The sequence below is a fragment of the Halichoeres trimaculatus genome, unplaced genomic scaffold, assembly GCF_033239565.1.
Source record: "Halichoeres trimaculatus isolate MK-OKI-2021-1 unplaced genomic scaffold, fHalTri1.1 fHalTri1_scaffold_2, whole genome shotgun sequence".
NCBI classification, from domain to species: Eukaryota; Metazoa; Chordata; class Actinopteri; order Labriformes; family Labridae; genus Halichoeres; species Halichoeres trimaculatus.
In genome coordinates this window covers 26759913-26777952 of record NW_027437180.1, presented here as the reverse complement: position 1 = coordinate 26777952, position 18040 = coordinate 26759913, and the positions used below count along the sequence as shown (strand labels likewise).

The 18040-nt window shown below is 42.6% G+C and overlaps 1 protein-coding gene across 4 annotated transcripts in view; it reads left to right on the top strand.

Moving 5' to 3' along the window:
• cntln (centlein, centrosomal protein) overlaps window positions 1-16537 on the top strand; it is an 86380-nt gene extending 69843 nt beyond the window's left edge. For all 4 annotated transcript variants that reach the window (XM_074664014.1, XM_074664025.1, XM_074664031.1 and 1 more), the window contains 3 exons: window positions 113-310; window positions 4257-4331; window positions 15782-16537. In XM_074664014.1, coding sequence (XP_074520115.1) covers window positions 113-310; window positions 4257-4331; window positions 15782-15892 — 384 coding nt within the window. In that variant the 3' untranslated portion in view covers window positions 15893-16537. The remainder of the gene's footprint in view (window positions 1-112; window positions 311-4256; window positions 4332-15781) is intronic.
• Window positions 16538-18040: the final 1503 nt, after the last annotated feature.

Below are 18040 nucleotides of genomic sequence, written 5' to 3'. Positions count from 1 at the left end.
GGCGCATGCTTGATCAATTTCATTTATTCATCTGCCAGGCAGAGCTATCCCTCTTGTTTTTCTGTATCCATTTCATCATCCTCTTTTTTTACTTCTTCTCCTCCTCCTTCAGGCCCTGGCCAGTGAAATACTTTTAGACGTTCAAGAGGTCAAGCAGCAGTTGATGAAGAGGAGGAGGTCGAGGCAGGCCAATGCTGTGGCAGCAAAGGGCGGCCTCTCAGCCAAGTCCATGATCAAAGCCAAGTCCATCGCTGCCTCCATCCTCAATATGTCAGAGAATGATCTTGCGGACATAATGGACACTGACCAGGTAAAGCCAAGGGACTGTGGGTCATTGCATAAAAAGGCTAACTTGATAATCTATACCAAGTCTAAATTATGCTCAGAGCGCTCAGCATACCTATGATTGATTTCCTGTGCTGTAAAAGTTCAAAACAGCCTTAAGTTTTCAGGGGGTTTGTTCGGTGATTGCACCAGAAGACTGAGAGAAACATTATATCATCAATATCAGTTTTAAGCCTTGGGTATCTTCTTTGTCAATTCAGGCTAAATGAATGGCAAGGAGCTACTGTAACTTTGGCCCATCCTCTGGGAATGCACACTGGAGATTGGAATTGGTGTAAAAGGAGTGAAATTGGAGGAAACAAACCTCTGTTCATTTCACCAGCATTTAAGATTATCCAGCTTTGCCAGAAAACTCTGCACCTGTCTTGACTTCCCTTATTGACACGTGGATAGATTTGGGTGGAAAGTCAGCAAAGTTAAACACCAAGTTTAGGTGAACAACACACAAAGCTGGGTTACTTTCAAGCTTGGAAGCTGCAGTTAAATAGAGGAAGATGTGGCTTTGTGTTAAAAGCCAGTGTTCTTGCACTCTGCAATATCAAAACACCTGCAGCTCCTGTCAGGTTGTTACAAGATTAAGTACGGCACAAGTTGAGTAACTACAACTCTCCCTTCTACTGAACCCACCTACTGAAAAAAAAAATCTTGCTTTTGTCTCTTGTTCTTGAGTTTCACACTCTTCTACAACTTGGTGAGTCCTTTCTTTTCCATAGATCACCCAGCCTTGTCATCAATTAGCAACCCCATGTTACAATCAAGCTCCCATCTCTGGGGACTTCCTTCCATCCATCACAGGATGAGAAAGGGCTCACCAGGCACTTACTCACACTTGAAACCAATTTTATCCCTTTGCAGTCGGACTCCACCCAGGAGATGACAGGGAACAGTTTCTCACTTGACAAAAAGTCCCCCTCATCAGAGCTGAAACCTCTGTTGGGAAAATTACTCTTCTCTCCTCACCACTTTTTTTTTTTATATCTGTCGCTTTAATGGCAGTTAATGGCGGCCTTCTCTTTGCTCGAATGCAGCGGGTGAGTTTTTCTTGATTTGTTGAGCTGTTGAGCATGCACACACATCAGAGAATTGTGCATGTAATATCAGAGAACTAGAGGGTTAAAATATGATTGTGATAGGTTTGATTACTTGAAGCTGTAAACTTTTAAGCAAACTGCAATTTTACAAAAGATAACTGCTTTATTAAACATGGAGAGTCTTTCCTTTGAGGACACGCCAGTACATCAGCAACTGAAAAACATTGAAGTATGCATGCCTGGCTTCTACCAGGTGACACCAAGCTTTTCACTGTACTTTATAATAGGTCAACTGATCAGTCACGAATCAGGTCAAGCCTGCTGCCAAACATTATGAGCCTTAAAAAATGAAAAGTGTCAGTTTTATAAGATGGATGGAAATCATCCTTTGGATATATGAGGGCTTTGATTGAGTTCCTTAATAACATTTTATATTTATTTTATTTATATGTAGATGTAAAAAAAATGATTGATTTTTGTTTTTTTGTTTTGCTTCAATCCCTTTTTGTCTGGTTAATTTAACTGGGGCAATTTTTAAAAACATATTCAATTAGATAGATACATTTTGCTCATATAGACTTTTTCCCATTTTTCTTTACTTTTGGGCAAGATGGCTTGCAAATAATTTAGAAATTAACTGCCTAAGTAGTTGTTTTTCAACTTGATGTTAGTGTTTAAATCGACCTAAATTTGCAAAAGAAATAGGATATACAACTGTACATTTAAAACAGAGGCTGATTCACACACACGGTTGAAATGAAACTTCTCAAACGGTAGAAAAACTGTGAAATTCAAGCTTTAGCAAGACTCTGGTCGATTGCCTTTTTCCTTCTTTTTAGACTAAAGAATGTGACACAAGGTTATGAGTATGTCCCAGCAGTTTTCAAAAGTCTGATACATGGCAAGTGTATTCATTTATTCACTTGGTTATGCGATACCAGTGTGCTGAATGAGAGCTAGGGGCTCAATGGGAATGCTTTTACTTCTCAGTTTTACTTTCAAATCAGAATTCTCTGTTGCCAACAAAGCTACTTTTCTGAAGTTTGCCAGATTTCTTCTGTCAACAATATTGCAGAAGTTTTTAACATTGTAAGGCACTGCGTTTTGGTTTTGAAATCAATGCCTTTTTTGAATTTCAGGTGTATTGAAAACTTTAGATAAACCACTTCTGGTTTTCTGGCTTATATTTTGGAAGAATACTGGGAACAGATACCTTTCAATTAATTACAACAAAGTTTTCAAAAGTTTGAGTGTACACATCTTCCTACAGTAGCACTCTTGATTCACTGATTTTCCCCTGGCACAGAATGAGAGATGCATATTTTACCCAACAGAAATGCAGCTGTGAAAAATCTGTGCAGCTGGTATTGTTGTCACAAACTGAGACCACAGTTGAGTTAGCCGTTTAGCAAGAATTGGAGATTTGTAGATAGAAGATAATAGATGAAAAAAAAAGTAAAGTTTGAAGTTTCAGTTCATTTATTGGTTTTTAAATCGTTTAAAGAAATTCTCAGCTGCTTCTTTTCACAGTAAAACAGAATTTAAACAAAAGGGAAACGTAGCCAAAGATGCAAAGACTGTGTGTTATTGCCCTAAACAAAAAGGACTCCATAAAAGCATTATACTGCTTGTTGTTTTTGCCTCTGTCCATTCCATAGTGTGCAACAGAGAAGTAGAGAGGGCTGAGCAGCTCAAGGCTCCCCGGACAACTTGTTGTGGAGTTAATGATCCAGATGTAATAAGACTGTAATTGCCAGGCCAGTTTGTTTTGCACCTGATGTTTGATGGAGGGTCAGTGCTTCGTTATATATCCACTGAGGGTGTACAGGCACACTTCCTTCCACACACACATTTCCACACAACCATGTGCACCCTGTTGGATGCTTGAAGGCAGGAGTTACAAAAACACCCTCTTTTACTATCTCTGTTTCGCTCTCACTAATACAGCTATGTAACCCACTCCCATGGCCCCATCTACTTTTTCAGTTACTTTCAGTCACTGTTTGACAGGAACTTGAATTCACTAAAACCTTCGCTACAGTCGTTTTGATCAAAATGATTCACTATCTGCTTCTCTTGTAATAAAACCAATTGCACTAATAGGAACTCATGTTCAACACCACTGCCACTGAAAAAGCAGTCGCCTGTCTGATTTACATGAAATTATGTTGTGTTATTTACTGAGCACTATAGGTATAAAATAAACACCAAAGTCTGTTAAAGGTCGTATAAAGGTGTGACCACCCCACTTTCAACTTCTGCCTTGTACAGCCCAAGTTGACTTCTCAAGATTGTTCCCATCAGATCTACTTGTAGGTGACTGGACTTTTAGATTCATCCCCACACACACACACACTTCCTCCCCTCCCTCTTTCCTTCTTTCGTGCCCCTTTTAAGCACTACAAGACCTGTCACATCATTTGGAGCAGCAACACCTGGGGTTTAAAGTAAGGTGGTAACACATTAGCGCTGAGGTGTCCATGGCCATGCCGTCGTTCTGCTCCCTGCTCATTAGCAGTAACAAGGCTCTTCTTTATACATGAGTAGCATGCAAACGTACGCTGGCATACCTTGCCACTGAGTCTCTAGAGAGCTTCTTCAAGGTCCTTGCTGCTCTGATGCTACAATTCTGCCCTCAAGCAGGAGACTCACAGAGACAAATGTTAAGATAAAGTTGCAGATTCCCTCTTGAAGCATCAAGTATCAAACAAATCTCTGATCTGATTCACTTACAAACATGATGGTTTTATCTTTATACCTGCAAAAATCTGTGATAGTTTTGTTTTTTGAGGAATTCTCCTTAAACATATGCATGATTTTATGTATCCTTAAGTCTGTATTCAGTAATTAAAATGCATTTCTTTGCTTTTGTGTTTGCAGGGGACAGAGGCCCAATCAGAAAGTTCAGGAAACCAGGAGTGGCTGGAACACCTTAACCTCCTCCTCCAGCAGAAGGTCAGGTTCACATTTGGGATAATGACCACATGTGTTACCCATTCCTGCACAAGCAGATAGAAGTGAACTCATGTGCAAACTAAAGCAAGCTGGTGGAATATTTTTTAGGCCAACAAAACTCTTGGTTGAGGTGTCGATTTTTAGAATAGCTGTTGTCTGGAGAGTCAAAAGATAACAGAAAGTTTTTCTTTTGAAAGTTTCTGGTAATAAAAATGCTGCATTAAAATTGGGCTTAAGACAAAACAAGTGTACATAAAAAATTGCATTGGTTTCATCACTGGCAGATTTGAATTGCTACATGTTTTGCAGCATCATTTTCATTGCTTCCTTTAATATATTATCAAAAGTCTAATTTAAAATGTAATTTATGTTTTACACTCAGGTGCTTAAAAATTGTGGTTGATACAGTTTAGTAGATCATTAATCTAAATATTTTTCTAATTTGATAAAAAGACCTTAAGATAAGGTTTCCTTTAATCAGCTGAAAAAATTTAGGGTGAATATAATTGTTGCCTTGGTTTCCTGATTTACATGTGCAAATATATTTTTTATCTGAATACCTACTACATGGTGTCAGATATTGTTTCACCAACAGTCCAAGACGCTGTGTTAATCTGGAGGTACAGAAAAAAACGAGCTCTATATTTATCAAAATGCAGTACATTAAGGATGTATTTTAGTTCCCACTCCAATGTGTTCAGCTCCAGGCTCTAAAAAAATGATGCAAAAGTCAAAACAAAGAAAAGCCACTACATCCTCACTGTATGAGTGTGTATGTGTGTGTTTGTTAGAGTCTTTGTGTGCACAGCCACTCATCTGTGAGCGCTCTGCTCGAGCTTTGCTCGAGTGCTGTCAACGTCTGCTCGCTGTGATATGTGTATGATTGAGAGTGTCGAGTGTGTGTATGTGTGTCTTGTCTGTGTTCTTGTCAGCGGCTGCCGCAGGCACTCATGCGTCGCCTCCGCACCACGACACACACCAGACACTGTTCTCTTGTTCCCCAGATCTTCTTCTGACCTTTCCACCTTCCTCTCCCCCTCCCACACTCATTCGTGCGTGCACACACACACACACACACACACACACACACACACACACACACACACACACACACACACACACACACACACACACAACAAGACTCTACTGAATCCATGTTTTTCCCTTCTAGCTGGACAGCTCTCAGTCCCTGTTCTCTGTCTCTCTCTGCCATCCTCGACTGTCCTGCATTCCTCCCTCTCTCCCTCTCCCTCTCTCTCTGGCTCAGACCCCGAGGCAGCTTGTTAGTGGGGAACTAAATATTGATTTGGCGGGCCTGTCGATGCCGGGAGAATGAGCTAGTGTCCACCAGAGACCTCGGCACCGGCAGCCTGCTATCGACGTTTTCCGTGGGCAGAACAGGGGGTGGTGGAGGAGGAGAAGGGGGGACTGAAGCTGGTGTGGAGAGGAGGAGGAGGAGGAGTGGAGCGGAGTATGACAAGGCTGAGACTTGCCCCTAGGTCCCTGTGGGGACCACTGGGACCCCCATAGTCACCCCCCTCATTGCAATAGACTTTTTGTATCTCCTTTCAAGTCCATCTTGAGCTGTTTTTTGTTGTTTTATTTATTTCTTGAGTCTTCCTTTTCTGTTTACCTCTTGTATATCTCTCCTCTATTTTTAATTACTGTCATTGTATCAAAGGGGTACTAGATTCTGTCCTACCTGCTTCTAACATATGTCTGTCTTCTTGACAGACATATGACTCTGTCTCAACTTGTATGTAAAGAGACCAGGGCCCTTATGCATGACCAGCCATTAGCAAGGAAAACAGTTTGTTTGTACTAACAGCGAAAAAAGAAATCTATAAGTGTAAGCATGAGCCAGGGTAACGGGTCAAAAGAGCGTTAGATTTAGTGGTGGTAGACCCCACCATTACAGGCGCTAATGTCAGGATTACAGTGCCTGTTTGGCTGTTTGGAGGCAGACATTGCGCTATGCATTACAGTTTGAGACGAAATATGCACAGACAGTGGAAAATCCTTTGGAAAGGTGGTGATGTGTGGCCTTACGGCAAATTTAGATTTAAGATACACAACATTTTTTCAGTGAACAGTTGACATAAGGGAGACAGTCAAAGTCTCAAACCAGCGAGGCTTGCTGCTGCCAGTTTTCCAAGTTTGACTCGCTCTTTGCTTTTATTCGTCTGGGTCCTGCTGTGGTGCTTGTTCCTCAAACCAGCTTTCATATAGCTTATTTTATTATTGAGGTTTTATACTGTGCGCTTGGAAACGCCACACAATTACTCTGTTTGAGATCACCCAAATTTCCTCTTGGTTTACCTGATTGACTCACTGATAACAGCTGTTCATCCATGTGTATTCTGGTAATAAAATCTCCATTTCTCTGACTGAAAAATGTTTTTCTTGATCTTCTCTTGGGGACACCGTTATTGTTCACCAGGTTTATTGCTGCTTATGAGTGGTAGACATGCGCAGTTTGGCTTTGTTTGATGGGGTTTTCCAGGAGGTTCCCCTTAATTATGACGTAATCTGCACCTGCGTCACTTTCATGGTGTAATTAGTTAACTGGCCAATTATTTGCAGTCGTGCATGCAGCTAACGCAGCAGCCAAACAGGCCGTTCCATAACAAAACGTTCAAACTAGTGGTCCCGTTTGTTTAACGACTGAACGTGCACACAGGCCCAGGAAAAGAGTATTTAAAAATGACATTAGTCCCTGTTTCTGTTTGACTTTGAGCTTTCTATGATGACTTTATGCTTGTACTACTACACATGGCCTTTGATGCTCAAGCATGACAGCCTTAGTGAGGGAATACGCTTCAAGATCTCCCAAACTCTACTCCCTTTGCTTCTCTTCTCTCTGTCATAGCTTATGAAAGACTCACCAAGCAGAACATCTGTGAAGTGAAATGGCCTGGCCTGTCACCCTGCCTGTGACACTAATAACACACTCCCCTAATAGTGATATGATCTTACCCCTGAGCTGCACTGGCACACACTTCTTCAAATAAAAAGACAGAAATAGACTCACTGAAAGGAAAGATGAGAGAGAGATCTGTGTCCTTAACTGGTTGGCTGTCACTGAAAGAGGATGAGGCTGTGTCCATCTGTGTGAGTGTGTATGTGTGTGCGTGGGAGTATGAGTATGTATCAGTGTGTGCATGTGCACTCTCACGACAGCCTCATCTTGTCACTGTCAGTGCCTAATGGAGCTGCCAGTGGGACAGCGCTTTATTATCTCAGTGGCCCTGTCAATAGCAAACCCATCACTCACTTGGTGTGTGTCTGTGTGCAGATGTGAAGGGACAGATGAGTGGTACGTATGTGTCTCTCTGTGTATCTGTGAGCCATTGTTGGCACATCCCTGTCATGCGCTGCCACATGTCAACCTAACAAGAATGAAAGACATCCACACCACTTTGGCAAACAGCGTGTTGCAGAAACAGAGAATCGTGCCGCAGACGCGTGGAGTTACTGCTCCCGTCATCCAAAAGAAGTGGCATACATTTCTCTCTCCCCCTCACTGCTGCCCCACATGTCCACTCAAAACCAAATGAAACATTGCATTCATTTCCTCGTATCTCACCTCCACTGGTGAGTTAATGAAATCAAACCCTACGCCTCTCAGTGGAGAGCCACCATGAACGGCACTCCGTGGCCAGGATCGAGGGACGGTGCTATCTAATAATCATGAGCAGGCCAGGGGGTGTTCTGTATGGCTCCACTGCAACCCGCCATGAATAAGGCCAGCAGAGAAGATGGAGTGTCCATGTGGGCCATGGGGTCCAGGCACCGGCCCGGGGAAGCATTGATTTAATTGCCTTTGGTTTATTTGTGGAGTCCTAATTATTGACTGGAGGTAGAATTTAATGGGCCAAGTCTTTATGAAGACAGGGAAATGACTGGCTTCTGCTGCTGGCCAATAATGAACAGGAGGAGCATGTGCATGCAAGCGTGTGCACATGCTTGCAAACGCACACGTTCCCTCCAGATCATTTTTCAGACTCATTTTGTACACGCGCTTGCCCATCTAAAGCCTCATGACAGCATAATAACATTTAAAAAGTCATTGACTCTGTTGATTTCTTTATGAGAGGACAGCGGTTTGGTTTACTGGTATGGGGTGGCGCAGAGGGCCTGCTAATATTTACCTCACAATCACACCCAAGGGAGACGTACAAGCATCACTTCTTATCAGCCTCCCAACTATAACAAGCAGGTGAACATTACATCAAGACAGTAGTGGAGACAGGCCTGAGCGATCTGGACTGGACTTGTTATAAAACATCAAAGGCATTTACGGATGGACTACAGGGCTCAAACAATTCCTGTAATTTTAAACCCTTAATGAACTTTAGGGAGTGGTTGCTTTAACTCAGTGCTGTGAAGGTAAATAGATTCATTTATCTAAAGCTAAAGATTAAGATTTATTCATGTCACTTCTTGTCAAAACTTCTCACCACATTGGCACTTCTCATCATCAACCCTCTGTGTCAAACATATCAAAGGCTCCGTGCCCCACAGTGTGAACATACTGAGAAACTTTTCTATTGTTGACGATGCTGCTAGGGCAAGAGATGGAGCGTTGTGTTGTGTGGCTCATTATGCCTCTGTAATGACAAGGAACAGCTCGGAGTCCCGCACTTCTCTCTGAAGGAAAGTGACTCTAATTAAGCCTCATTTAATGATTGAGCTAATTAAATCAGCCACTCTTTTTTCGTCTCAGTAAGTGTGTTTGTATGTGCGTGGAGGGGACTCGAGCTGAGCCTTTGTACTGTAAATATGTCACTGAAACAGGAGGGGGCGAATCCCATGAGGAGGCTGCTGTTAGAGTTGTTAATGCCAGAGAATACTGTGACTTTTTCATTGTGTTCAACTCACAGTTCAACTAAATAGAAACAAGCTGATACAGCTCTTTTGGCCTGATCCTTTTGCTTTGTTGTGTGATAACTAACCAAACCAGATAAAACATATCACACAGCACAATTCAGGGGATGAGTTTAAGTAAGTCAGATGAATTATCTTGTTTGAAACTCAACTTTTGAGCCCTTCCAGAGAGGTGGTCACAGTTGACTTCCTCTTTTTTGATTTGCAAAGAAAGAAAGGAGAATAGTATTGCAAGTAGACATTTGACTAAATCACAGGATGAATTAAGTTTTCTCCATGTGACAGTTTGCGGCAGGCGCAGCCACTTTTGTTGATTGTAACTGCTTCTCAGCACATTAACTCGGCCAATGAGCCGTACCGTTAATCACAGGGGTGTTCCTGATTGCAGGCTTCCACCTAAAGGTTGCATCTATTTTGTATGGATATCACCTTTCTAAATTTAAACCCTGATTGTGCCTGAATCACCTCATTTCCACACCTAATGAGAAGGAACCTGAAACAAAGACCTGGTGCTTTCCTGTGTTTAATCTTGGGTGTATTTAGGTCAGATCCCTAACAAATGCATGTTGCGCACTGAAATGATGTTTCCAAACAACGTATCAAGAAAAGGAGAGATTTTTAATTACAGTATTTGTGGCCCCAAGTGTCCAATTCCCTTTCATATCAGTCCCTTGTGGCCTAAAGGGAAGAAAAGAGAAGGGATCTGTTCCGCTGCAGGGGTAGGTAATTATGAAAGAGAGGGAGAGAATAGGCTCTTGCTACTTTAGTTATTCTCTTACCTGAGCCCCGCTTTGCAAATGTGACATATTCATTATCGGAGATAATCAAATGCAAGATTTTGTAGTGCGGTGCCTTTGTGCCTTGGCTTTCTTTTAAATCTATTTATCATGTGTTGTTGTTATTCCCCGTTTGATAAATTTGATTTTCAAACAAAAGTGAGAGGATCAAAGATCAAAGAGCTGTTCTTCCCCCTCTGTGATAAAACTACTGTAACTACTTCTCCCTCACCTTGAAATGTGGCCTACATTGGAGACGACTCACCAACCTGGGACAACATGAAACGCACCGCTGTGAAACGCTCCCGTCATACCAATCAGATCTGACTTTTTTTTTTTTCTGAAATTAACCAGCAGTGTTCATACTCGTGACTTTTTAACTTCATTTTCTGAGCTCTGTAACAGTATAAATACACACATCTAGTCCTGTAAAGAACCTGTGCATCATAACCTAAAATAAACTTTTAGCAGTCAAGCAGCTCAGTCTTGGTTTTATATGTAACTTCAATGATCCTAATGATCAGCAAGAAAGAGAATAGCGGAATGAAAACGCTTAATAATGTCTTGCTGACCACATGCAGAAACTTGGACTATGTACCCACAGATTCCCGCCTCCTTTCCCCTCACTACTCATTCAGATATCCAGCAGCCTGACACAATCTACAGTGCCTCACAAATTGGGCCCTTGGAAATAATTGTGCTAACCTGTTCCGAGGGAGAAGACAAGAGAGCCAGGATGATTGATCTTTTAAGAAAAAAAAGTTAGTGTATGTAATGCCACTACCAGACAATGGTCACTTGAGTGCTGCAACTTTGAGCTGCTCCTTGCCTTGAGGTGTGCCTCAGGCAGTGGAATAGCAATGTCATTTAATTGGATCATAAAAACACCTATTGCTTGCAGCCCCGGCCCCTTGCTTTCACACATGCACACACACACTTGTCAGTGTCAGTGGCTTTACATGTCAGTTCACTTCTGAAACATGTTCATGAAATCATACCTAGACAAAAGGTCTGCTCTGCAGGGCCTGTTGAATAGTAATGGACATGGGTTAGCATGGCTTAATGCTATAGCAGCTTTTTCAGTGTTGCCACAGGGGACAGGGGCCTATTGTAAAAACAGTGGCTACTTTGCTTAGTGCTGGTGCTGGCTATCTGTGCCAAAGGGGACAAGGGGCCTGGCTAAATCAACTGTAGCATAACATTAGTGCAAGTTGGTAACACTGCCTTAAGCTGCTCAGGGGATTCAGCAGAGCAGCTGCATCACGGCTTACCTCCAAACATCCTCCAGGGTATCAGTCCCCAGAATATGTGGCCGTAAGATGAAAGGAAAAGATAGCCTGGCTTCTCCTGTTTGTGGATCTGTGTGTAAGCAGCTGTGCAAGAATGTGCTGATGTGAGTCACATGCTAAAGGGAAATGATACACAACAAAAAACGTTCAATCTAACACACAAGAGTTGCTTACCAAGGAATGGACCAAAAACTCTTATCACTGTTGCTGGTTACATATGTCAGCGTTGATGGAGAGTTTTAAGTCTGTGTGATCTTTAAGTGGTTTGTATTTTTGTCAAGGCACAACCATAGACTGTATGTATGTATGTAGAGTGGACAGCGTGGCTCCGCCATTTGTCATTGCACGGTTTTGAAGCCAAATTCACCCGTCACAGGCGCCACCATTGTAGCAGTTTGCAGCCAGAGTCTGCGCAGTAGAGACGATGAGGGATTCTGGGAAAATCTGAGTGGAGCTGGGCGACAAAAATAATATATTTCTTTTTCTTTCGAGACTCTTATCACTCCATGACTCTACCTCCCGACATACTTTACAATCCCCAAAAAAGAACCACGAGAACGGTATCTGTCAGTCAACGTTAAACGTTACGCAAAACCTAATTTTTAACCTCGTATAACTAATAAAAACAAAACGTTTAAAAAAAAAGAGGACTTGGATACAAGACAGTCAAATGATATCTTTGAATCGCCACAACAATCGGACGTGAGAAACATTTCTACAAGGTGTATTCATTTTTTCAAGTTTGACCACAGCCCATCTGGAATGGCTGGAAAGCAGAATTTTTTTTACCTATACAGCAACCAGCCACCGGGGAGCAGTTTTTGTGGAGACCTCACTCCGAGACGAGCAAGATGACGTCCTTTTTTTTTACAGTCTGTGGGCACAACATCCTTTTCTAGTCCAGATCTAGAGCATAGACTGGACAGAATTGAATGAACAGCATAGAATGGACAACATGGCTTTGCCTTTAACCATTGTACCGTTTTGAAGCCAAAATACCCCCATCAGAGGTGCCGCTATTGTGCAACCAGAGTCTGTGCAATAGAGAATCTGTGTAGAACCAGGATATGATTAAATATTTTTTTCTTCTTAAAGTTCAATCTCGGGGCGTAAATGGCCTGGTGGTTTAGGTTGCGCTCCATGAGGTTTGCCCTCATGCGGGTGGCCCAGGTTGGATTCCAGCCAGTAGCCTCTTTCCCGCATGTCAGTCCTCGCTTTTGCCCTCTTTCCTGCTCTATCCACTGTCCTCTACTATTGCATTAAAAGCATGAAAAAAAAGAGAGTTCAATCTCTTCTTGGCTCTCCTTCCAGATGTATCTTCACGAAACGTGACATAAAAACCCCAATTTTTACATTCAATAATTAATGAAAAAGAACTTTTTCAGAAAGAGTAGGACTTGAGCACAACATAGACTAAAGCTGCGTTTCCACCAAGCAGTTCGGGTCGGTTCAGTACGGTTTGGGACGGTTTGATACAGTTAAGCCTGATCCCGTTTGCGTTTCCACAGCAAACTGTGCCATCTCGTGGTGAGCTGCGTGTAAGCCTGATGCCGGTAGCCGCAGCTGTTAAACAATAGCGCGACGCCGTAGCGGCTTACCCCGCTATTAAATCCAACAAAGAAGGAAAACGCGACACAGTAAACAAAGAGCACGGATGGAAGACATGCAGCATTTCATCCTCTCTGTGATTGGCATGTAGCTTTCTGTTACAAAGGGCAATCAAGCTTTGTTTCAGAGAAGTCTGTGTGCCACCAGGAGAAATGCAGCCGCTGTCAGGGTAAGTGACGATTCTTTTGACCAATCAACGGTCTGCAGTGTGTTGCTCCACCTTCCGAGAGCGGATCGGTTCAGTCTGGCACCCATAAGAAAGGGTCCCAAAAAAGTAGGTCGGCTCGTCTCGGTTTTAAGGGATCTGTCCCGGGATGAGTCAGTGGAAACGCCGCAAAAAGCGCGCCTTACCGAGACGAACGGAACCGGTCTGCTTGGTGGAAATGCGGCTTATTAATATCTTCAAATCACCACAGCATATGGATGTAAAAAACATTTAAATGAGGTGTATTTATTCTTTTAAAGTTTAACCACAGTTCATGTGGAATGAATGGGGGGACTGACTATTTGGGCTATGCCACAGCCAGTCACCAGGGGGAGCAGTTTTAGGACGACATCACTTTGAGCCAAGCGAGATGATGACTTTTTTTTTACAGTCTATGATCAAGACCTTTTTTTTTTTTTTTTTTTTACAAATTTCACATCATCATCAAGTTTGTATGCATACTTTTATTTAACCTGACGTTAAACTTTCCAATGGCAGTAAATTTTGAGAAGGGACTTAAACTTTGGTTTGGGGTTGTATCCTGTGCTCCATGGACAGAGGCCTAAAAACTGCAGAAAAATAACTGGCACCTGTGGTTCAGTGGTACTTGGTCATTACCTCACCAGTAGGTTGGTGTTTCGATTCATGTGTCATATGTAAATGTCTGTAAACTGGATTATTGAGCACTGAGCATCACTTTTGGAGCAGCCGCCTCCATCAGTATGTGAAAGCGTGAATGCATTGTGTAAGATTACTGTGTCTCGAGTGGGTTCAAGGCTAGAAAATTTCTGAATTACATTTACATTTATCGCTGACCTCTAACAGTAATGACGATGGGATGCCTAGAAATAACAAATAAAGAGTGTGATTGAAATTTTTCCACTCACCGTGAATATCTTTTTTGGATTTCACCCATGCAGGGTTTATCCACACAGTGTTTACCTGTTCGAGTTGTTTACTCATATTCCCACATCAGCTCAGTTAATGATCCAGTCTCCCTCTTTGCTGTCCCATAGAGCCTTGTGTTGTGGCTGTGTCTCTATTTTAGTGGGTTTGTTTGCATAGTTAGTGGCTCTAAGTGCAATTAGCTGATTGGGAAATTGTGTGTGCCTGTGTGTATGTGTGTGAGACAGAGTGAATCCTCCCATGGGCTCGAAGGCAGAGGGAGATGTCTCAGCAGTTACTTCTGTGTAGTGGTTCTCTGAGGAATAGCGCCGGGTGTTTGATGCATCCAGTGCTGCTGGAACTGACTTCCCACTGCACAAATACTCAAGTAAAACACACACAAACACACATACACACACTTCCCGGCACATGGGGCCTGGTGCTCCCTGCTCCTGTTACCTCTAATGAAGAGGAGAGAGGTGTCAGGGAGCAGAGGGGCTGAGGCTCTCACACGCCAGACATATTGGAAATTGATTAGAGTATAGTTTCGAATCACATCACAGTCCTTTGCTGTGTCCTTAAAGCATGTCAGCTGCAGACCTAAACTCGATATGAGCTGAGAGCATGTGTTAATCACATCAAAGCTACACGATACCTTCTATTCCCGATGCAAATGTTACTCAGTAAAGTTTGTTTCAGCACTTTAGACTAGTGTCGGCAGGGTTCTCTGTGTCTGGTTCGATAGCAAGTATTCTCAAATTCTCTTTTAAGAGATAAAAAGTGAAAGATTTTATGATGTTAAAGTCACTATTTTCAGCTCGGCCAGTCCACTCTTCATCTCAGGCCATGTGACTCTGGGTATTACTTAGGGAATTAATTTGTTTCCTCTGCCTGAGAAAGACGCTTTTAAAGGCTGCACATAACTTGAAGTGAATATTTATGGGTGATACAGTTTGAATGCCTGCCTTTGATCAGGCGCCCTAATGACTATACAATCCTTGTGTTGATTGAGAGGGAAAACAAAATTAGACAGAGCTCTGTGGAGAAGCCTGTCCACCTCATAGTTTCGCTTCGAGACCATTTTCACAACAACTATGTATTATTCTTCATTTTCAACCTTTACAATCATTTGTTTTCCCTACCATGAACACAGTCACACACAAAAGTGTCCCCAAGTGATGTGATCATGCCTCAACGTGCATGAGAGTGATCAATTCAAGCCTTTCGGGACAGCAGTGTGTGTTCTGTGTACAGTCACACCAGAACAAGGCAAAGAAAAGTTCTGGCACTTTGAAAAGTACATTTTGAGGAGTTGTGGATTATTCCTCAGCTTCACATTTCATGAATAGATATCTTCTTAACACCAACTACATTTTAAAAGAGCTGTGTGCATGTACATAAAGGCATCTGTGTTTTTTTGAGACAAGGTTTAAAAGAGACTGGCCTTGTACAATTTGTACATGACTGTAACCTTTAACCAAGAAGAGAAACTTCAGGAGAAAGTAAAATGTGTCAAAAGGCATTTCAACTACTGCCGTGAAGCCTCTTTTCTGATTTTTTATTTGTCAGAGCGCTCAACAAAGATAGTCCCTCAAAAACTTCACAAGTCCTCAGGCGCTATCTGAGGTTCTTTTGTTCCGCATACCAGCAAATAAGCTCTCTGAAAAGCTGCGAGGTGTCAAAAATCAGACTTTTTTAACAGTTGTGCATGTGTGTTTTCCTCATTTGCTCCTTTTTTTTCTCAAACTCCTTTCTACCACCGCCCCCTCACCCTTTTTCTGTCTCTCCCCTCCCCTGCAGATTCCCTCTGCCGGCCAGCTAATGGAGGCTGTGCGCGTGAAGATGAAGGAGAGGAAAGTGCTGACAGAAGAGCTGGCCATGCTCACAACACCAGTCAGCGAAAAAGCCTGACTCCCTGGGCTGAGGCTGGGAAAACTGTCATCCTCTTCTCCCCTCCTCCCTCCTTCCCCGGTTCCCGCTTGGTGGGAGCCCGGGCTGAGCCAAGCTGAGCCGGGGCAGCAGAACCAATATTTGTGAGAAAAGCACTGTCGACTCACTCTGGGCCACTGGCTCGACACAGCAGCCCTACTTTTGTAAATGAGCCCTCGACATCTGTGTTAGTGCTCAGTGCACAATGTCTATCAGACAGGGCCCTTTGGAGCAAGCTAATTTACAGTGCAGCCACTCCACCCCACGCTCCACGCAGACCTGCGGTGATAAGGCAAATGCTTACACTAATGTTTAAGTAAGACTGTTTTTTTAATTCACTTTCACATCTTCCTCTAAATTATTTGGCACCTTGAGGACCTCGAAGTGCAGGGACTTGACCTGGCAATGCCAAGTCAACACTTTGAGAAAGTGAAAAGTGCAGCACAGAGCAGAATATTCACAATGAGAGTGTGGATTCATCCTATTACTTGACGCTCCAGTGATTTAAGTCTGATGAATTTGTACATCAAATGTGTGAAGTATTTATTTCTGGAGGATATTCTGTAAAATATTTTTGTTCATCATTTGGGAAACCATTTAATTTCCAAATAAAAACCTGATAATCTTTTTTTTGTCTATAAATTTTTGTTCTTTGAGTTTCATGGGACTCCTCATCTTTTTTGGTCTGATGCGGCAGTTCAAAGGAGTGTCAGTCAGTGTGTGATGGTGACTGAGGATGCTTTGGTGGACAGCGGGATTCTCAAACCTATCTCATGATTGACAGCTGACTGTTGGCATGGTTCCTGTCCGTAACAAGTGACCCCTGCTGTTGACATCATTAACAAGGGTCCACGTGGGCTCACAGCACAGCAGAGCACAGCACAGGGCCGTATTATAACAGTGGCTCCATCCTTGACATATCTACCTCCAACTCCTTTTATCTGTTCCCCTTTTTCCTCCCTCTCTCATTATGTATTTTGAATATTAAACCATGATCCTGGTCTCCTCTGTCCTTGAATTGGCATCTTACACAAGAGACCACACACTCCTCCCTTCTAGTTATCCTTTTTTAAAATACTTTCTTTGCCTCTGCTAGCGTTTGTTTTCCTCTTCACCACTTTCTGCCTTTCTTTTTATTATGTATAATTAACAATGGTGTGAAGAACCCTCCGTTCAGGAATTAAAAAGAAATAATTCCACTTTTTAATCCCCCCTCCCTCCTTAAATTTATGCAAATGATGTCGTTTTCCTTTATCTTTTTATAATAAAGGATTAGGCCAGGACTGTCTCTAGCTGCAACTCGGGGACCAATTTAGCTGGGATCCAGGAGAGACAAACCCTTGTGGTTAATTACCATTCATTAACATAGTTTGCATCTTTTCTTCTTCTCCAATACCCAGGAGCCAGCTATTGTCAATATTTGTCCCATATAAATTCTGCACTTTTTTTCCCAGTCACTGTCCTCCAGCGTAATGCAGCTAATGACAAACATTAATAACTCAGAGAAATCCGGTGGCGCAGTGGGAATACAAGAGCAAAGCATCAGTGCCACGCAAATTGTCTCCGACCCCCCAACACTCTGTCTGCCTGAGACAGAGTCTGTTTCTCCCTCTTCCTTTTAGCCTGTAATGCATAGTCAACATGTTTGCTCGCTGAGCCCCGGCCTGGGCTGACACACTGCTATTTCTGTGACATATTCAAATCTGGGCCCCCTCATCTGGTACTCCCTCGGGTCTAATTAACCTGGCCTTGCCTTTGACGCTCCCTCAGTGAAGACATTAGAATGATCTTGAAAACACCCTTCAAATATGCCCCTCACCACCCAGTGCTCACCCTTATGTCTCTCACCAAGCTCTGATGTGATCCATCTCTTTATTTTCTGTGCAGGAATGGCATCACATCCCCTTTTTTTCTTTCACTTTCTCCTTGTCTTTTCGTGTACAGCTCTCATTAAGAGAGTCTTCCTGTGGGGATTACTTTGATCAGTTACAAATGCAAAGTTTTTCTCCTTTTCCCTTTTATTCATCCCAAAACAATCAACTCTGACATTTTCTTGTCTTTATCTCTTTCATTCCTTTGCTGAGACTTCTTTTAAAACTCCTGTGCTTTTTTGTTTTCTGCTGTTTTTTT